Raw genomic sequence first — 22,258 nt, 5'->3', positions numbered from 1 at the left:
GTGCCAACTCATTTCAATTTTAATAAATGCCATTCCTAAGGACATTTGCATGGGAAGCACTTCAACACAGGATGGACTCCTAATGAATTAAAATTCATTACGAAGTGGCAGGAATCATACACTCCCACTCTAGACTACATTGTGTGCCATCCAAACAGGATTTTTTTTTATAATTCCTATTTAGAGTTTCTCTCCCTTGGCTAAGGCACCTACATTATTCAAAATTACAGGAGCTAAAACCACTGCTTTAACACTACATTGGCAGAAGTGGAAAATTACAATGAATTTACACATATAGTCAGTTTTGCCATTTTTATGTGAACCAAGCAACATTACAGAGTTGAAACAAATTCTACCAGAAATTGCGGGTTCATCAGATTTTTAGGTTGACAAACATGGAAAAGTCATCTATTTCACCCCACCCCAGACCCAGTCCTCAGGCAGCTCCAAACTCCAACCTGCCAGACCTGAGGAGACTTTGCCCTTTTTTGAAAAATCCTCAGGAGCATACATTCTACAACTTTTCTCAGGCTCCTATTTCCTCATCTAACAATGGTCATTGTCTGGATCTCCCACCCCCTCTCTCCCTCCCCAAACCTGCACAGCAATTTCAATCCATTTTCTCCTATTTAATGGAGATAGAGGTCACTTGAAAGAAATCAGAGGTGAAGTATGAGGAAAGCTCTTAGTAAAACTATAAATGCTATTTGCATAGCATTCATAAAATTCATAAAAATATCACATGCCTGAAAAATTGCTTTATGCTTGTACCTTCCTGTTGTACTTTGGAAAGTTATCTGCCACAGAAGAAAGTCGAAGACAATTCAGAATTGGGATAGTGCTACTTCAGTTTGGTTTTAGGTTAATCTGTGGCTACTGTTAACTGAGGAAAACAATCCGTAGTGGCAGTGCAGGAAACATCCCGCTTCACTGGTCTACCTCTTTCCTCTTCCCCCTTTTCATTTGTTGAATGATCTGAGAACTGGCATGAAAGGTGGTTCTGGCTCTATAGCCACTTCTTGTGTGAAAAACTAGATAGCCATGTGACTATTAAATGAAAGAATTTAAATTGTATTGTGTGTATGGACTTGACAATTTCTGGTCTGTTGTAGAGACTACAGTGGGACTGTAACTTGCAACAGAAAGCTAGGGGAGGGGAACAGAGTAAACTATACCTTTAAAAAGGTGAATTTACTTTTTGCAAAATGGATATTATGGGAAATGTAGTGCTCTTCTGTGTTCAGACCCTGTATATTACAGTTGCAAATAAAGTCAGTCCCTAAATCAAAATGTATATAGTTACCATTCAGGTAAAGATATTGTTTACTGGTTTCCAGGAGCTGTTTGAAAATTTACATGTTAATCACTGACCCTTAGCATGCGAAGGACCTTGTACAGTCAGTTGTTCTAATGCCCTGTCTTGGGGCAGGCGGGTGAATAGCAATTGTAGAGCATTGATGACTTTGTGACTTTTTCCAGATTGCCGTAGATTGAATTCCCACAAGCTCCCTTTTAGCCCATGCTGCTGCTAAGCTGCTAAGTCGCTTCAGTCGTGTCCGACTCTGTGTGACGCCATAGTCGGCAGCCCACCAGGCTCCCCCGTCCCTGGGATTCTCCAGGCAAGAATACTGCCCATACCAGGGTGTACTTCCAGTAGTTATCATTTATATACAGCCTAAATCTCTCCTACTTCAATTTATCTCAGTTACTTTTCCAGTGATTCCCTATCGATTTTGGAGGCCAGACCCCACTAGATAATTACTTAATAAACTTCAAATGAAAATGGTGAAGCAAGAGGTCTTACCATATTTTAGGGTAATTTTTTTTTCAATCAGAAAAATTATTTTCCCTCTATCTGTTTGAGGTACAGAAATTCAGACTGGAATACACCAAAACATAGACATTTGGAGAACTTTGCAACCTCTAAGTAGTCTTGCTTAAAATGATTATTTCAGGGGTAGAGAGTTATATCTTTGACCTTTAAATAGATTACTGAACATAAATCTTTGTGGCTATATACTTTAAAACATTTTAGGTTGTGGAATTAATGCTTCTTTTTTAAAAAAATAAGGAAATAAAGAAGTGGATATTGGTTTCTATCATACTTCCTTTGACTTAAATAAATGGTTGTCTCAAACATGTTAAAACAAGAGACTATTCCATTTAGAAACATGGTAATGACGATCCTATATGCAGGGCAGCAAAACAGACACAGATATAAAGTACAGACCTGCAGACTCTGGGAGAAGGCGAGGGTGGGATGATTTGAGAGAATAGCGTTGAAACACGTACGTTACTATATGTAAAATAGATGACCGGTACAAATTCAATACATGAGCAGGGCACCCAAACCCAGTACTCTGGGACAACCCAGAGGGATAGGGTGGGGAGGGAGGTAGGAGGAGGGTTCAGGATGGGGGGACATATGTGCACCTGTGGCTGATTCATGTTGGTTGATGTATGGCAAAACCCATCACGATATTGTAAAGTAGTTATCCTCCAATTAAATAGATTAATTAAAAAACTTCAAAAAGAGAACTATTCTAGATTTATATAAGGAAGTATATTATCCTGATTTAAGATGAGAAAACAGAGTGAAGCCTCAATGAAATAAAACTGTGAGGTAAAAATGGACCTGAATCTTGTAGCTTCTAGATTCAGTGAATCTACTTTTTAAAAATACAGAATGGGCATTAGAGTTATATTGTGTGAAATGGGACTTTTTGGCAATAAGTTCTGAGAGATCACAAAAGAATATCTTTCCTTGAAAAGCCGAAGAATTGCAACTTTTCTTTCTAGAAATAGTTGATCACTCCATTAATAGAGGTAGCCATTCTATATTCCTGTGAAGCAATTATTTTCAGTTTATAAGAATTTTGCATTCTGCTTTCTGCTGTCTGATAATGAAATTTACAAGGTTGTCTTTAACGCTTCTTGTGTAATAAATTAAATATTCCCAATCTGACCTTTTCTAAATTAGTGTTTGCTGTGACAGTGATGGTTAGATCCTGTAGATGAAAGAAAATGCTTGGCAGGAAAAATACTCTTTCTGTAGGATACTTCAATTTAAACATTTAGAATTGCAATGCTGGCCTCAGAGCAGTTGGCCTAAACAAAACTTTTACTAACAGTGGAGTTTGAATTTCCTAACAAGGTTTCTACTCTCCCTACTATTCTCTCTCTAGACAATAGCCAAAGATGCTTAGACACTTAGATAAGAATTCTGTGTTCGGTAGAAGCATGGAGAAATGTGATGAAAAACTGATCTGTTTTCCTCTTTCTCTTGGTCAGTGTGCTGGAGAAGAGAAGCGAGTTGGTACGCGCACAGTATTTGTTGGCAATCATCCAGTTTCAGAAACTGAAGCATACATTGCACAAAAATTTTGTGATAATAGAATAATCTCATCTAAGGTAAGTTGTTTAACTCAATAGATGTTCATATAGTAAGCCAAATAATACTTATTTTTATTTATGCTGTAAGCTGAGACATTTATATATGCATTCCTGAATGTGCGTTTGTACCAATCATAGACCAACTGTAGTAGTTACTCCACCAAAAGTTTCTTTAAAAGCATCACTTTGTCTCATTATAGCTGAAAGAGTGTTTCCTTGCTCTCCATTATGATTCACCATGCCTGTTGATTATATGTATGACTTTAAGCCTTAAAGTGTGCTAAAAGTGGAATTATTTACTTGCCCAAAGCTTCCTGAATTGCCCTTGTGTGGATGGACTGGGTTGTAAATAATTTACATTCTTCCAGAGGGTGTTATCTTAGAGTGACATTTGTATCTCTTTCTGTTCCATTGCAGAGCTTCTCAAGTACACTCCTGGGTCCTAAAGGGTACATTCTGTTCTGTGCACTGCTTGAACAGTTAAGGGTTCAATCACCATGACTGTGTTACCATTTGAATAATCATCTTACTTTATTTAGCATTGTGTAATGCTAAAAGAAGTGGCCTGAAGACCTGTTTAAATCCTGGTCTGATCATTTACTAGCTGTGTGACTTTGGGCAAATTAATCTCTCAGTCTGAATGTCCTCATTAGTGAAATGGAGCTTATGTTCCATACAAGAAAGCATTATTTATAACTCAGTACCCAGTAGTCATCAATCTACAAGTATTAGTTTGCTAATCTTTCCCCTTGACTGAGGAGGTTAGGTGCTAGGTGCTAGATTGCTGGCACCATCTAGAGACTGCTGTGTCTTCTAGTATGGCACAGATCTTGATAATTTTCCTCGCTTCTTCATGCAGCATGATAAGGTAGACCTCAAATGTTGGTGAATATTGGTTCATTGCATGTTGACAGACACTGAGGATCTGAAACACAAAGTTATACCCTTCCTTTGCAAATGTAACATTTTAATTTTCAAACATGTGATTTCTGTTTGGGTAGTGATATAATGCAGATAGATTGTACTTAGCTGGGAGAGTAGCATGTAAAATATGGACAGAATGATTGAAAACTGTGTTACCTAATGAGCAGATCCATTGGACTATAGAACACTCTGAGTTTAAATGTCTGTTTCCTGTTAATCTTTAACCTTGTGGCAGAAATTTATTGTCAGCTAGAAGTTTCTGTACCTGTGCCCAAGATAGTGAATAGTTCTTTCACCGAAAATTGTGACTCACCCTTAGTATTCAAGAAAACAGTCAGTAGTAGTCCTTTGGCTCAGAATCATGGACTTAATATAGAACTGAAACATCCTAAGAGATCCTCTTGTTCAACTCCGACTTTACAGATGGAGAAAGCAAACCCAGAGAACTTAAGTTAGTCATGGTCATGAAGCAAAGTTAGTGATAAGCCAGGAACAGAACTGCTTTATAAGATATAGTGGCTCTGAATAAAGAGCTGTTTTCATATCAGTGTGCTATTCGGGCTCCTCCCTCAGTTTTCTCTCCTTTACTTTTAGGGAATTATTTTTTCCCATACTGCTTAATGTGGAAAATGATAAAGTGACACACTGATAGTCAAGCGACTTTTCACTGAGCTAGTGAAAATCTACTTGTTGTAATATACCATGTATTTTTGCATATTAAAGGGACATATAAAACTCAGTTAATTCTCAACTGTTTTTGTGTTTCATAGAATATTTTTCATATTTTAACTTTAGTTTTGCCAGTAGTCAAAACAATGCAATAGGATGTTTTTTAAATAATAAGGAATTCATGGGCAAATACAAACTGGTTCTAAACATATTTGCATATACAGTATGTATGTATGTGTTTTAGAAACCACAGTAGTGAATGCGTCTACATTGATAGACTAACACATCTTTTTCTTTGTAGATATTTTATTTTTACAGTTTGTCTAGTTAACTGCTTATTAACTGATCTGTTTTTCGTAATAGCTATAGAGCAGAAAAAAAGGAATGGACAGTATACTGACTTCACAAAAAGAATGAAATTTTAGTACAATAAATAGTTATAAGGGAACAGCATATAGTGTATTGGTAAAGAGCTTCACCCTTATAAACAGGAGATCTGTGTTTGAAGTTAAAGTTATATAACCTTCCTATGTCCCCATTTTCTTATCAGTAAAATGGGGCTATTAACTACTTATCTCACAGGATTGTGATGCGGATAAAGTAATTCACAGAAACCATTGAAGCACTGTGCTTGGCATGCAATAACAATTCAGTAGATGGTAACTGCTATTGTTATTTATATTTTTGTGATTATTATTATTACTGCAGTCCTGAGCAGTAGTACTGATTTCCTCAGTCTCCTGTGTTTCAAATATGCTAAAAAGAAGCCTTCAGGTCCAGTTTGGAGAGAAAAATGTTCCATAATTTGACTTTCTCTTCCTCACATTGCCCTTTGGCTGATGATGGTATTTGCACCAGAATCTTTTAATTGAAGAAATGTACAACACTTTTAATTGAAGAAATGTACAACATTTGTAGCAAGTGTTGATTTCCTTTCTAAACCATTTGATAATAAAAATAACTTTCTCAGTTGGCTGCCTTTTGTTTGTTTACAGATGCCATCAGTAATGTAATATCACTGGGAATAAGTCCTGTTAATACAGGAACACTGAAAATAACACTTTGATAAAAATTTAAGTTTTATTAACATAAAATTAGCATCCTTTTCTTCTTTTGGGATGCACAAATGCTTTGTTTAGAAAAACTTGTTCTCTTTGGCCTTCCTATTTTAGTGCACTGAGCAGGGACCTTTGGGAATCACTAGAATTTTGTAACTGGTACAAAACTTGGAAATCCCCTTCTGCAGCAAAAGAAACTAGATCTTTAAGATCTTAGGTTCCATCATTTTTCTCTATTCTACTTTTTTTTTTTTTTTTTCATTTAAAACTTCTGAGCCTCATCTTGAAGGCCCTTCAGTGGGATAAGAATCAGGGAGCTCCTCCTAACTCTTTGAAGCTATGCCCAAGCTTAAACTTAACTTCTCCTATGTGAAAGAATGTATTAAAGTTTCAAGACTAAAATTACACTAGCATTTTCTCTCATTTTAAAAATCAAAAGCATCAGTAGAATTTCTTAGACATGTCTTTGCATTTTATCAAACTCCCTGAAGGTGCCTTTTAAGCTAAAGTTACTAAATCCTAATGTAGTACTGTCTTGGTAACTCCTTTTGCCATTCTGAATTTATGGTAGAAAGAGTGATACTTTGAAAAAGCAGAAAGTTCTGCTTAACATTGGTAATGAAAATGAAAGAAGGCTGCTGTGATGCTCAAAATTGGATTTACTGCCTACATCAAGGAGAGTTGATAATCACATGGTACAGTCATTTAGCAAAGTGAACAGTTATTCAACCTAGAGCTTTGCTTATTTACAACTAATCTTCAAGTACAGTTATTTTTGTTACATCGCATTCAAATGCCGGTAGTAAGAAAAGTCAGTGCTCCTTCACAACTGGTTGTTGATTTTGCCACTTTACATAATTAACTACTTCATTTTAGCTGGTATCCCTTTTCTCATGATACACAGAAATATTAGAACAAGTTATTTGGAGCTTTAGCTTTCCCATCAGCATTTTAAAGGCTAAATTGGAAAATTTTGGACTTTGGGTAAAAACAAGTAGTGTTCTAAAGTTTCCTTTTGTTTAAAATTTTCAGTTTAATAGACTCTCAAAACTGAGATTCCCTTCATACTCTCTACTTTAAATTAGGAAAGTTATTTATCAAAGTTACAAGGTTTTGATTTCAAATTAAATTAGATGATAGGTGTGTGAGGGTGGGGACCCACAGTTGTTTCAGTCAAAGGCCACAGTTGTGTACCAGTTGTTTAATTCACTCTAGGGAAAATGAAAATGCATTGCACATACTTGGGAAGTTGGCATTTTTCTGAAGAAACTTTTGAAGAAAATGAAAGTGAAGTCTCTCAGTCTTGTCCGACTCTTTGAGACCCCATGGACTGTAGCCTACCAGGCTCCTCTGCCTGTGGGATTTTCCAGGCGAGGGCACTGGAGTGGGTTGCCATTTCCTTCTCCAGGGGATCTTCCTGACCCAGGGATTAAACCCAGGCCTCCCTCATTGCGTGCAGACGCTTTACTGTCTGAGCCACCAAGAAACTTTTAAAACGTGTTCTAGATGTCAGGGTTGCTTTTTTAGTTTAGGCTTGCATGTTAAGATAGTATAGAAGATCCACTTACTGACTTCTCTGAGCAAGAACTGACTTTTGACCCAAAAAATGTCCATTTTCAACATCATGTATGAAACAAATGCTCTAAACATTTTCTTCCTGCGAGTTAACATTATTTTTGGTTTGTGGCAACTAAGTCTGAGAGTTCACATTTTAGGTAAACAAGTCAATTTGAATAACTTGGTATATGCAGCTTTCATTTCATTTCAGTTTTAATTAGAACACTATTTAAAAGTAGGCTTCTCTTAGTCTGCATTGAAATAATGTATGCTATATTGCATTTGTATTATAACAGAGACAAGAAGCTTAATTTACTTTTTAGTTAGAGCAGTGGAGGAAATGGCCAAAACACAAGTTTAGGTCAACATTTCTTGTATACCTTCTACATGCTGAACACTGTTCTAGGCATGGAAGGGAAGGGAGCTTATGTTTATATGTTCTCTGACCTCTTAGTAGTTCATGATCTGATATAGGAAAGAAGAGGGCATGTAGTAATAGTTGCCTATCAAGAGACTGACCAGAGTTCCTCAAGGAAGCAGTTCATTTAGGAAGTTAAAACAGAGGGACACAGTGGGGGCCTAGAAACAACAACAAAAATGTTCCCTTCGACATGTTCACACCCCACAGAGGACTCTCACAGTCCCAATGTTTGTTTGTTTAATTTAAAACCCTTTACTTAAGGAACAGAAGGTCAACAAGCCAGAAGCTCAGCTGTTAGCCTGTTGGAGTTTAGTTTGTTGTTTTAGAAAACTGACCTTCAGTCATCGGGAGTTAAGTGCTCATCTGAACTAGGGCAGCTTCAGAGTGACTGGACCTGTGGTTTTGATCCCTTTTCTTTTTGGTCACAAGCTGCCTTGGGAATCTGAAAACTGTGGACTCTCTTCTCCTAAGTGATACACATCCACACACAAGTTGAATGGGCTTCCCTGAGGCACTTCTATGAACCCTGGGAGAAGAACCTTCTAGGTGGGCTGTTGGTTGTAATGCAGTTGCTTCACTGAATATATTTGCCTCCATTCATCTTTCTATTCTTGGGTTTCCCTGAACCTTGGGCCTATACACCTTTTAAAGGGAGGTTAGTAGTAAAGCCCCATCTATTGTATCATGCTCTGCAACTTTGGCTTTTTCGGTCACCTTACCTAATAAATATTTTCTCACAAACGGAGACCGTGCAAGTATAAACTTAGATCTTTAGGTTAAGAAACATTTTTTTCTTTCTGGTTTCTGGTCTTTATTAAGACATCTAGAAAATCCAACTTTGGATGATTTTAAAATGCCCTGGTCCTTGAGCTTAACGTACCAGTGAGAAAGTCTTTGTGATTTGACAGCTGGCCCAAGAGTTTTCTCCTCCTGCCCGTGTACAATTTAGCATTGAAACCTTTACCCACTACCTGTTATCAAAGTACAAGGTTGGTATGTTGTTGATTAAAATGTAAGCTGTCTATGATCTAAGGTTATATGTATACCAAGGCTGTCATGGAGGTGGGAAACAGTGATAGGGACAGAATTTTATCTGTGATGATGATAAACTTTCCAAAGCTTAGCACAGCCAGAAAAATTAATTTAATTAGTTCATTCATTCATCCAACTAATTTATTGAGTGTCTACTTTATGTTAGGCACTGTGCTAGGAGTTGGAGAAAAATAATAAAAAGACTAGATGAATAGTCTTCCCTTTTAGATCTCAGTGCCTCTTGAGGGAGAGACTTTAATTAAAATATGCACACATATAATTATTCACTGAAACGCGTGATCCCAGGGAAGTATAGGGTGATATGAGAGCAGATAACAGGGAACCTAATTTAGATTGGGCCAGGGAAAGCAAAGCTGAAGGACAGATGGCCCAGTTAGAATGCTCCAAGTGAAAACCTGACTCTTGCAGAGTGTTTTATGCTATACGTCTAAGCACACACTTATTTGTCTGTGAGGTTTGGGTTTTAACATGCTTTCAAAGTATTGTGATAATCTGGAATCTTTTTCAAGTTTCCTTTCTAATAATCTTTTTTTTTCCCTCCCATATAGTATACACTTTGGAATTTCCTCCCAAAGAATCTGTTTGAACAGTTTAGAAGAATTGCAAATTTTTATTTTCTTATAATTTTTCTTATACAGGTAAGAGCTCCATTAGAAACTTCATTTCTTCAAGCAGATTTTCAGTCCATTTCTAACCTTGAAATGCCCTGTGATTAAAAAGTTGTTCATGGCTTATTATAATAACACTTTTTAAAGTACTAATATATTTTAAGCTGTACTCAATTTTATATTTGAGACTTTGTTACTTTTTTTAAACTTTCATGGATTTCATATCTTTGTTCATCTTAGACAAACATGCATTGTGTACTTTTATATATAGTGGTATGTATGAAAATTGAAAATAGTTCAAGTTAATAAGTTTCACTTTGTTAAGCACCTGTTTCAGTTTAATTGAAAATTTATCACTTATCTTCTTGATTACCAGTTTTGATTTTCCTCATTTATTTACTTTAAGGATGAAATCCTTGTACATTGGTTTGCTTCTCAGTGTTCCTACTAATGTTTTGTGTTTTAAATTTTAGACATTTTAAATTTCATTTTCCATCTTTCAGTCTATAAGCTATTAAAATCTTTCCCTTGCCAGAATTACCCTTTGAAAATTTTACTACATTAAAGGTATTTTTTTTCTCATTTCATTGTTTTAAAGCAAAGCAAAAACATCCCAATAAAATTGCTCAAATGCCTTGCTGATCTTAAGTGCTTCTGTTTATCCACTTTGAGTAAATAGTACTATAATTCAATTTAGCCCTGCAAGTTAAAACCAGTCTGGGTTGTGATATGGGGAAGAACCAATTTCAGTCATGAATGATGGGACATTTGAGGCGGAGCTCCTCTAGATCAATGGTGAGATGTCTTATAGAACAGCATAGAATAAATAAACTGTGTAGAAGATTATGCACACAATCATTCCACTTGGCATGCAGCACACTTCAGTTCAGTTCAGCAAGCACCTGTGTGCCAGGCAGTGGTCCAGATAACAAAGATTTTAGCAGGTACAGTAAAGATCAAGATTGCCTTTTCTACCCAAAAGGAATTTTACGTTATAGCCAAAAAAGACAATCATGTATTCACTCAATTTAATGTGGTAAATGTCATAAAACTAGTATGAGCAAAATTAAATTCTGTGCGGACACAGTGGAAGTTATGATTTTTCTTCCTACCCAAGAGAAGCTTGAGAAGACTTCAAAGAATAGGTGACTTTAAGACTTGAAAGATTAGAGAGCTTATGTGGTGAGGAATCCAGACTGATATCTCAGTGTGTGCAAGAAGGCACAGAGCTATGTAAAAGGAGAGTGACCCCATGATCCTCTTTGCCTCAAATTTAGTTCTCTTTCAGGATTTCCTATTTCAATGAATGACAACATCCACCTAGCCATGTTAATCAGATACTTGGGAGACATTTTTAACCACCACTTACAAGAAATTCCTTACCAGTGTTGCTTCCTAAATGTCTCTGGAACTTCTTTTTTTATTTGCTGCTACCACCTTTGTCCAAGCCATCATCTCTTACCTGGATAAGTGTACTAGCCTCCTAAATGGACTCCCTCCCTCCACTTTTGTTCCCTTCCATTCCATTTTCCACAAAGCAATGAGAATGACCTTTTGGAATGTGGTTCTGTTCACGTGACCTCTCCTTGCCTAAAAGCTTCAATTATTTCCCACTGTTTGTGAGATAAAGAATGAACTTTATCTGGAGAGCCCTGCTAGGTCTGGCCCCGTTTCCCCTCCAGCCTCTTCTCACACCACGTGCTCTTTTGCTGCTGGCTTCCTTTATTTTCTCACATGCCCTCCTCCCATAGAGACTTTCAATATGTGCCTCACTGCGCCTAGGATGCCCTCCCTTCCATCTAGTTAACTTCTATATACTCTTCAAATCTAACTTGTTTTAATGTCTGGTTTTCACTGTAAGTTGCCAGCTCTTATGAGGGCAGGAACTTTTCTCCATCTTGTTTAAAATAAAGCAGCATCTCTAGACCCTGGCTGATAATAGCACAAAGGCTGACAGAATGGTACTCAACAGAGTACCATTGAATGGATATATTTCAGTCTAGGGGTTAGTCCAAGCTGGCATGAAAACTAAGCCTAAATTTAGAACTATTTTCTTAAACTAACGGCTAGGTGGATTGCTTTTGTTTTAAGGAAAGTTAGCATTCATGCTGCTACTGGGATATGTTTTGTTTACATTTTTGTCTGAAATGTTTGTAGCATGTAAGTACTGCATATTAATGGTGGTTTTTCATTTTACTCTCAATTTACTTTCTTTACTTAGGTAACAGTAGACACACCAACTAGCCCAATTACCAGTGGACTTCCACTTTTCTTCGTTATAACTGTTACAGCCATCAAGCAGGTAAATTTCTAATTTACAATTATGCTTGCATTTCAGTCCTGTCTGACATGAGAGTTTATATTTTGTTCTTATTGAAAACCCATTAAAATGGTTATAAGACACATCTTTAATTTCTTTGCTCCTTTATTACTATTTTTTGGAGGGAGGAATGTAACCCTAAAAGGAGAGTAGGTAGAAGGTACACCTCACTCAGGGAGTGGGAGGTAAATTTGTAATGTGCATTGCATTTTTTAATGTGTTGTATCTGTCTGAAAAATTCCCATTCTTGTGGACTTTTTAAATTGCCACCTATAGCAGAGAACTCAAGAGTGTGTGTGTGTGTGTGTGTGCGTGCGTGTGTGTGTGCACGTGCGCTAAGTCACTTCAGTCACGTCCAACTCTTTTGACCCCATGGACTGTAGCCAGCCAGGCTCCTCTGTCCCTGGGATTCTCCAGGCAAGAGTACTGGAATGGGTTGCCATTTCCTTCTCTGAACTCAAGAGTATAAATACTTTAATTCTGTTGTCTTTCCTGATGCTGCTGAAGAGGTGTTTTGACAAATCCCAATGAAATTGAAAAACGGAAACAGGAAATGTGGTTAAGGAGTAGTTAACAATGTTTTTCCTGTACCAGAAGCTGACAGGTTACAAGGAGACTTTTAGACAGTACTTATCAAAGTCCTTTAGAAAGTGTCCCAAAGAATGTCCAAAATAAAGGTTTGCTTAACAGTATTGAGAACATGGTTCCCTTTCTTCTTGGGGTTATCTGGTCTTCTATCTTGTCTACCCAGAACTGAAAGGATATTGTATCAAGTGTTTGGTTGCTAAATAAAGACTTTGGGGATGTTATTTCCCTGAGGATGTTAAGATTACTTTCTTTAACATCATAGAATTGCTGGTTCTAAGAATAGCCTGTTTGGTTTTCAAAAAGCTCTTACTGATTCATTTTACTCCCAATACTAGTTCATGCTGGGGCCTTTGTTTCCTCACTGACATCACTGAAAGTTCCCATATGAAGTGATAGTCTAAGCATTGCCCTAAAGAAGGACAGGATAGGAATCAATATAGCACCTGAGAGAAAAAGGGGAAGGTGATCAAGAGACTTTTCAAACAGTTATATTTGAAAAGGTACAGACCCTGCTGCTGCTGCTGCTGCTAAGTCGCTTCAGTCGTGTCCGACTCTGTGCGACCCCAGAGATGGCAGCCCACCAGGCTCCCCCGTCCCTGTGATTCTCCAGGCAAGAACACTGGAGTGGGTTGCCATTTCCTTCTCCAGTGCATAAAAGTGAAAAGTGAAAGTGAAGTCGCTGAGTCGTGTCCAACTCCTAGCTAACCCATGGACTGCAGCCTACCAGGCTCCTCCGTCCATGGGATTTTCCAGGCAAGAGTACTGGAGTGGGTTGCCATTGCCTTCTCCACAGACCCTATTAAAGGAAAAAAAAGCAAAATGATGTAAAAAAAGGAGATGGTGCTCAAACAAATGGAGTTCCTCCATTCTTACTTCTTTTGGCTTAAATTACTCTAGACCAAAGAAAGCCCAAAGGAAAATGAACTCATTACTTTTAATTCTAAAAAGTGAACACCAATTTATATTTTCTTTTGTCACCAAGTCAGTGGAGAAATTTAACTGTTGATCTTTAAAACTTATCATAGATACTGTTCCAAAATAATCCTACTTGGTCTTTCTATTCTGTGTCTCTGGGAAGGAATTACATTTCCTCAGAGATGATCACTCCCAACAGTCTAATATGGAAGAATGTGTTTAAGTAATTTGGTCTATAAGAGAATAAAACCTGGAAAAATGTCTCTCAAATTAAAAAGTAGAGAACATTAACATTAACTTGACTAAGAGCAGAATTAGAAAAATAAATCATAGTCTAGAAAAATAAATCATAGTCCTTCACCACTGAAGAATATTAAGTCTCTATTACCTGTATTTTTATTAATACTTATCTCTAGAATGGAGGAACCTTTTAATGCAATAAAGCTTTTTACCTAAGGAATATTTTGAAAGCATATTTTCATTTTTGCTGCAAAAAATTTACAGTGTTGTCTCTTTATTCTGCATTGAAAGTAATATTATAAGTATCTGCTGTGACTCAGAGAAGGGGTTGTAGAAATTTATTATCAACTTTACTTCATTATGTGAGTTTGACTATGTCCTTATTTTTATTCTTCTAGGGATATGAGGATTGGCTGAGGCACAGGGCCGACAATGAAGTCAATAAAAGCACTGTTTACATTATTGAAAATGCAAAGCGAGTGAAAAAAGAGAGTGAAAAAATCAAGGTATTAAGTTTTGTAGTACATTCTTTTTTTTTTTAATTATAGTGAGAACACATCATTTTAAAATGTACACTTCAGTGGCATTTCATACATTCTCAGTGCTGTGCAACCATCACCACTGTCTAGTTCCAGAACATTCTCACTGCCCCAAAAGGTAAACCCCCATAGCCATGAAGTAGTCATCCTCCATTCTTCCCTCACCCAGGCCCTGGCAACCACTCATCTTCTTTCTGTCTCAGTGGGTTTACCTATTGTAAGTATTTCACATAAATGGAATCACATACTATGTGGCCTTTATGTCTGCATTCTCTTGCTTGTTGCTATCTTCTTGAGGTTCATTCATGTTGTGGCATGTATCATTACTTCATTCCTTTTGATTAAATAATACTGCATAATATAGCCACCACATTTTGTTTATCCAATCATCAGTTGATGGACATTTGTTTTCTTTCTACCTTTGAGCTATTAGGGGGCTTCCCAGGTGGCTCAGATGGTAATGTGTCTGCCTGCAATGCAAGAGACCCAGCTTCGATTCCTAGGTAGGGAAGATCCCCTGGAGAAGGAAATGACAACCCACTCCAGGACTCTTGCCTGGAAAATTCCATGAACAGAGGAGCCTGGCGGGCTACAGTCCATGGGATCGCGAAGAATTGGACATGACTGGGCGACTTCGCTTGAGCTATTAGGATTGTTGGTGATATGAATATTCATGTACAAGTTTTTGTTTCAGACACCTCTTTCCCATTCTTTTGGGTACATACCTAGGAGGGGAATTGCTAGGTCATGTGGTGATTCTAGTTTTTATGAATCACCAAACTGTTGGAGAAGGCAGTGGCAACCCACTCCAGTACTCTTACCTGGAAAATCCCATGGACGGAGGAGCCTGGTAGGCTGCAGTCCATGGGGTCGCTAGGAGTCGGACACGACTCAGCAACTTCACTTTCACTTTTCACTTTTATGTACTGGAGAAGGAAATGGCAACCCACTCCAGTGTTCTTGCCTGGAGAATCCCAGGGACGGGGGAGCCTGGTGGGCTGCCATCTCTGGGGTCGCACAGAGTCGGACACGACTGAAGCGACTTAGCAGCAGCAGCAGCAGCAAACTGTTTTCCACAGCAGCCATATGCCATTTTATATTCCACCACCATATATGATAGTTCTAAGGTATTGTTTTTTTTTAATATCTCAAACAGTTTCATTTTTTATTCAAATTAGCTATTGACTGTTACTATACAATAAGATTCCTGTTGATAAAATTTTTGACTTGTCCAAATCATAGTTTTTATACCTAGCAAATTTTATTTTAATTAATGTAAACTTTAGAGCAGCAAAACTGAACAGAAATTATGGAGTTCACATACAGTCCTTTTCCCTACACAGGTACACCTTCCTCACAATCAGTACCCCCCACCAGAGTGGCATATTTGTTACAATCAGTGAACCTCCAATGACATATCATATCACTATCACAGTGATAGTCCACAGTTTAGGTTAGTTAGTTTTCACTCTTGATCATGTATGTTCAGTGAGTCTGAACAAATGTATAAGGACATGTCTCCACCATTACAGTATTATACAGAATCATTTCACTGCCCTAAATATCCTCTGTGCTTAGCCTGTTCATCCCTCCCTCCAACCCCTGGTCACCACTCTTCCTTTTACTGTCTCCATAGTTTTGCATTTTTCTTAGTGTCATGTGGTTAAAATCATACCGTGTATAGCTTTTTCAAGTTCGCTTTTTCCACTTAGTAACATGCATTTGAGTTTTCTCCATCTTTTCATGGTTTGATAGCTCATTTCTTTTTAGCACTAAATAATATTTCATTGTCTAGATGTACCAGTTTATTTAATAGTCACTCACTCACTGAAGGACATCATGCTTGCTTCCATGTTTTGGCCATTAGAAATAAAACTATTATAAACATCTATATGCAGCTCTATGTGTGAATATAAGATTTCAGTTCATTTTGGTAAAAACCAGAGTGTTATCTGGATCAATGGTAAGAACGTGTTTAGTTTTATAAGAAACTTCCAGACTATCTCCAACATGGCTACCCATTTTGCATTTCCCATAAGCAGTAAATGAGAGTTCTGTTGCTCCATATCCTGGCCAGCATTTGTGTCAGTATTCTAGATTTTGCCCATTCTAAAGACTGTACAGTGATATCTCATTTTGGTCTTAATTTGCAATTCCCTAATGAGCATAATTCCATATGCTTACTTGCATTTGAATATCTTCTTTGGTGGGGTGTCTATTAGGTCTTTTCCCCAGTTTTTTAATCAGATTGCTCATTTTCATATTGTGAAAATTGGTAACAGTCCTTTATCAGATATGTCTTTTACAAATATTGTATCCTAGTCTTAAGGTATTACTTATTTTTACTTTATTGTGATATTGGGATAAAAATAAGAACACAATTAGAAAAATAAATGATAGTCCTTCACAATTAAAGAATATTAAGGCTCTAATGCCTGTGTTTTTATTAATACTTATCTATGTTGTTGTTCATTCACTAAGTTGTGCCCAACTCTTTGTGACCTCATGAACTGCAGCACACTAGGCTTCCCTGTCTTTCACTGTCTCCTCGAGTTTGCTCAGACTCATGTCCATTGAGTTGGTGATGCCATCCAACCATCTCATCCTCTGTCGTCCCCTTCTCCTCCTGCCCTCAATCTGTCCCAGCATCTGGGTCTTTTCTAGTGAGTCAGCTCTTCACATCAGGTGGCCAAAGTATTGGAACTTCAGCTTTAGCATTAGTCCCTCCAATGAATATTCAGCACTGATTTCCTTTAGGATGGACTGGTTTGATCTTATTGCTGTCCAAGGGACTCTAAACAGTCTTCTCCAGCACCACAGTTTGAAAGCATCAGTTCTTTGGCACTCAGCCTTCTTGATGGTCCTGCTCTCACATCCATACATGACTACTGGAAAAACCTTAGCTTTGACTCTACAGACTTTTGTCAGCAAAGTTACGTCTCTGCTTTTTAATATGCTGTTTAGGTTTGTTATAGCTTTTCTTCCAAGGAGCAAGCATCTTTTAATTTTGTGGCTGCAATCACCGTCCGCAGTGATTTTGGAGCCCAAGAAAATATTTCCATTGTTCCTCTTTTTCCATTGTTTTCCCATCTGTTTGCCATGAAGTGATGGGACTGGATGTCATGATATTCATGTTTTGAATGTTGAGTTTTAGACCAGCTTTTTCACTCTCCTCTTTCACCTTCATCAAGCGGCTCTTCAGTTATCTTCACTTTCTGCCATCAGAGTGGTATCATCTGCATATCTGAGGTTGTTGATATTTCTCCAGGCAGTGTTGATTCCAGCTTGTGCTTCATCCAGCTCAGCATTTCACATGATGTACTCTGCATATAAGTTAACTAAGCAGGGTGACAATATACAGCCTTGATGTACTCCTTTTCCAATTTTGAACCAGTCCATTGTTCCATCATGTCTGGTTCTAACTGTTCCTTCTTGACCTGCATACAGATTTCTCAGGAGACAGGTAAGGTGGTCTGGTATTCCCATCTCTTGAAGAATTTTCCATGGGTTGTTGTGATCCACACAATCAAAGCCTTCAGCATAGTCAATGAAGCAAAAGTAGATACTTTTCTGGAATTCCCTTGCTTTTTCTGTGATCCAACAGATGTTGGCAATGTGATCTCTGGTTCCCCTGCCTTTTCTAAATCTAGCTTGTACGTCTGGAAGTTCTCAGTTCATGTAATATTAAAGCCTAGCATATGAAAGTTTTTGAGCATTACCTTGATAGCATGTGAAATGAGTGCAATCTGCTTATCTATAGAATGGTGGAACTTTAACACTAAATTTACCATCTTAACTATTTTTTAAGTATACAGTTCAGTGGTATTAAGTATTCACATTGTTGTACAACAGATCTCTAGAGCCTTTTCATTTTATAACACTGAAACTCTATATCCACTAAACAATTATTCACCCTGCCTGTAGCCCTTGGTAAACACTTTTGTATTTTCTGTTGCTGTTACTTGGACTACCTTAGAGAGATACTTCCTGTGATAGGAAATGTATAGTATCTGTCCTTTTGTGACTGGCTTATTTCACTTAGTATAATATCTTCACATGACAGGATTTCCCATTTTTTAAAGCTACATAATACTCCATTGTATGTATATACCACACTTGATTAATTCATCAGTTGATGGACGTTTGGCTTGCTTCCACCTTTTGGCTATGTGAATAATGCTGCAGTGAACACAGGTGTACAAATAGCTCAAGTTATTGCTTTGAATTATGTTAGGTATATACCCAGAAGTAGAATTTCTAGATTGTATTGTAATTCTGTTTTTAATTTGTGGAGAAACTTCCATACTGTTTTCCATAATGGATGTACCATTTTACTTTAGTGCCGAATACACAAGGCTTTCAACTTCTCCCGGTCCTCTTGAGGACTTTCTGTTCTTTTGATAGTGGGCATCCTGACTGATACAAAGTGATATCTCATTGTGGTTTGCATTTGCATTTTCCTAATGATTGGTGATGTTGAGCATCATTTCATGTGCCTATTGACTGTTGTGTATTTTCTTTGGAGAAATGTCTGTTCAAGTCCTTGTGTTAAGTGTTAATCGCTCAGTCGTGTCTGACTCTTGTGTCCCCCTGGACTATAGCCCACCAGACTCCTCTGTCCATGGATTTTCTAGGCAAGAATACTGGAGTGGTTTGTCATTTGCTTCTCCAGGGAATCTTCCTTACCCAGGGATTGAACCCAGGTCTCCTGCATTGTGGGCAGATCCTTTACCGTCTGAGCCACCAGGGAAGCAAGTCATTGACCCAATTTTTAATTGGGGTATTTGTTATTGAGTCATGATAGTTCCTTATATATTCTGGATATTAACTCCTCATCAGCTATATGATTGGCACATATTTTCTCCTATTCTGTAGGTTGCCTTTTCACTATTGATTATTTTCTGGATATTAACTCCTCGTCAGCTATATGATTGGCAAATATTTTCTCTTATTCTGTAGGTTGCCTTTTCACTATTGATTGTTTTCTTTGATCATGTATTCTCATTTTCTAATTTGGTTTTTATCCTGTGCTTTTGGTGTCATATCCAAGAAATCATTGCCAAGTCTGATGTCCTGAAGCTTTTTCTCCATGTTCTTCTAGGAGTCTGGTAGGATCAAGTCTGACATTTAGATCTTTCATTCTTTTCTTGTTAATTTTTGTATATGATCTAAGGTGAGAATCCAACTCTTATCAATACTTTTATAAGTAGATGCCCAGTTTTCCCAAAGCTGTTTGTTGAAGAAACTCTCATTCCCTATTGAATAGTCTTGGTACACTTGTAGAAAGTCATTTGACCTTATGTGCAAGAGTTTATTTCTAGCTTTCAATTCATTGTCTTAGGTATCTGCCTTTATGCCAGTCTTAATTACTGTTGCTTTCTAGTGTGTTTGGAGAAATTTGGGAATGCAAGACCTCCAAGTTCGTTTCTCCTTTTCAAGATCATTTTTGGAGATCTTTCCAAGATCTCATGGTCCCTTGAGATTTCATATGAATGTCAGAGTTTGTTTTTTTTTTTTTTTTCTCCTATTTCTGAAACAAATGCCATTGGTATTTTGATAGGAAGTCCACTGAGTGTGTAGATCACTTTGGATGGTATACACATTTTAACAGTATTAAGTGTTTCAATCTGTGAACTTGAAATATGTTTCCATTTGCTTTGTATTCTTTGATTTCTTTTAGCAGTGCTTTTGTAACTGTCAGTGTACAACTCTTTAACTTCTTTAAGTTTGTTCCTAAGTGTTTTATCATTTTGGATGCTATTGTAAAGGATAGTGTTTTCTTGATTTCCTTTTTGGACTGGTCATTGTTAATGTATAGGCATGCATCTGATTTTTGAGTGTTGATTTTAGTTCCTGCAACTTTGCTGAATTAATTTGTTCTAACATTTTTGGTGGAATTTTTAGAGGCTTTTTTGCGTATAAAATCATGTCATCTGCAAATTAGGATAATGTTACTTCTTTCCCAATTTGTATACCTTTTTTGTTTCTTGTCTAACTGTTCTATCCAGAACTTCTAGTACAATGATTGATAATAGTTCTGGAGTGGACATCCTTGCTTTGTTTCTGATCTTAGAGATAAAGGTTTTAGTCTTTGCCTATTTAGTGTGATAGTAGCTTTAGACTTTCATTAGATTGTGATCATTTACTTCTCTTCCTATTTTATTAATATTTTTATCATGAAAGAGTGTTGAATTTTGCTAAATGTCTTTTTTGCATTAACTGAGATGATCATGCAACACATTGTTTATATGCTGCATTATATTGATTGATTTTCATATATATTCTTGGATCCCAATAATAAATTTCATTTGGTCATGGAGCATGATCATTTTAATGTTACTGATTTTTAATTTGTTAGTATTTTAATGTATCATTATTTGTTGAGAAAATTGGTACGTCATTTTCTTGCAGTGTCTTTTTCTGGTGATAATATCAGGATAATGCTGGGCTCAGAATAAGTTTGAAGGTGTTCCTACCTCTTTGATTCTTTAGAAGGATTAGAAGGATTGTTATTTCTTCTTCAAATGCTGGGTAGCATTCTTCAGTGAAGTCATCTAATCCTGGGCTTATCTTTTGGGTGAGATTTTTGATTCCTACTTCAGTCTTCTCACTGGTTTTGGATCTGCTCAGATTTCTTTATTTCTCAGTGATCCAGCTTTGGTAGGTTGTATGTTTCTAGGTACTATATCAATTGGCATGTAGTTGTAGTAGTCTTGTATAATCGTAAAAATTTTTATTTCTCTGGCATCAGTTGTGGTTCCTCTTTTTTCAGGATGTTTGAGTCTTTTTTTTTTGAATTGTAGCTAAGGGTTTGTCATTATGTTAATCTTCCAATTGTGTTAATCTTCCAAAATTGTTTGTCAGTGTTGTGTTATTGTTAAAAGAATGTTTCTATATGAATATGAATTACAATATGAAAGTTAATGGAAATCAAATTCTTCAGAGCAAGGGAAGAAGATGTGTGAAACAGAATTGTTCAGGGCTGTGGTATGAGTTCATACAAAATGATACTGTCCTCATCTATTGTTTTATCAATTATTATCACCGCTGAATTATTTACTTAATACCCAGAATTTCAAGCTTAAGTTCTCCATATCCCCAGCAATAAGTAAACCATCTTACACCTTCTTAATAGTAATGAATGGGAGGAAGGCCACAGACTGGGAGAGTTACCCAAGTTTTGACATAGACTGTAATTTCTCCCACTCTTTTTTCTATTTTCCGCATCCAGAAGGGAGGGCCTTGTGATGAACTGGAGTGGTTAGGATCTGAAGTTTCCAAACCATTAGTAGAAACTCAGCTTTTTGTTCACATAAGAACCAAAGGCAGCATAAATGATTCATATTATTAAATCTGTTGCTTCCAGGTTATGAAATAAAATTGCAAAGTAAATAAAGTCTCCACTTTTCTCTCCTTTTCTCTCATTTCCTCTTTCTGTTTTTGCTGTCACCCCCACTGCCTTAGAAGGACCCCCATCTTCCACCTTTTCTCACTAGGCTACTTATCTTTGGCTGACCTCAGCCGGGTATAATCTCAGTTACATTAGTTGATGCTGTTGTGTGAAATGCTGCTTGATTGAGCCCTTTCTGGAGTATTTGTGTTATAAAGAGATGCCTATAAACTAAAAGTGTTCGAGTGATTGCTTGGCTGGGGAGTGTGGATACTCATGTTGAACAGGAGAGTGACTTGTTCTGTATCCTCAGTGCACTGGGTAATTTTTAAAGGGTTTCAAAGCTAGAGAGTGACTTGATCTTACTCTTAAAAAAGGCAACTTTGAAGATTAAGAAAAGTAGTTAGTGTGCCCAGTTGCTAAGTCGTGTCCGACTCTTTTGCAACACTAAGGACTGTAGCCATCCATGTTCCTCTATCCACGGAATTCTCCAGGCATGAATACTAGAGTGGGTTGCCATGTCCTCTTCCAGGGGATCTTCCTGACCCAGGGATCAAACCCATGTCTCTTACATTGGTAAGCT

General features: G+C 37.2%; 1 protein-coding gene across 3 annotated transcripts in view; it reads left to right on the top strand.

Moving 5' to 3' along the window:
* Window positions 1-22,258, top strand: part of ATP11C (ATPase phospholipid transporting 11C) — a 168,682-nt gene that overhangs the window by 71,012 nt on the left and 75,412 nt on the right. For all 3 annotated transcript variants that reach the window (NM_001293100.1, NM_001435168.1, NM_001435169.1), the window contains 4 exon segments: window positions 3,292-3,411; window positions 9,624-9,713; window positions 11,905-11,985; window positions 14,145-14,252. In NM_001293100.1, the coding sequence (NP_001280029.1) occupies window positions 3,292-3,411; window positions 9,624-9,713; window positions 11,905-11,985; window positions 14,145-14,252 (399 nt within the window).

The sequence above is a fragment of the Bos taurus genome, chromosome X (genome assembly GCF_002263795.3).
Source record: "Bos taurus isolate L1 Dominette 01449 registration number 42190680 breed Hereford chromosome X, ARS-UCD2.0, whole genome shotgun sequence".
Classification (NCBI taxonomy): Eukaryota; Metazoa; Chordata; class Mammalia; order Artiodactyla; family Bovidae; genus Bos; species Bos taurus.
The sequence above is the reverse complement of the archived record's forward strand: the minus strand, read 5'-3'. Positions and strand labels throughout refer to the sequence as shown.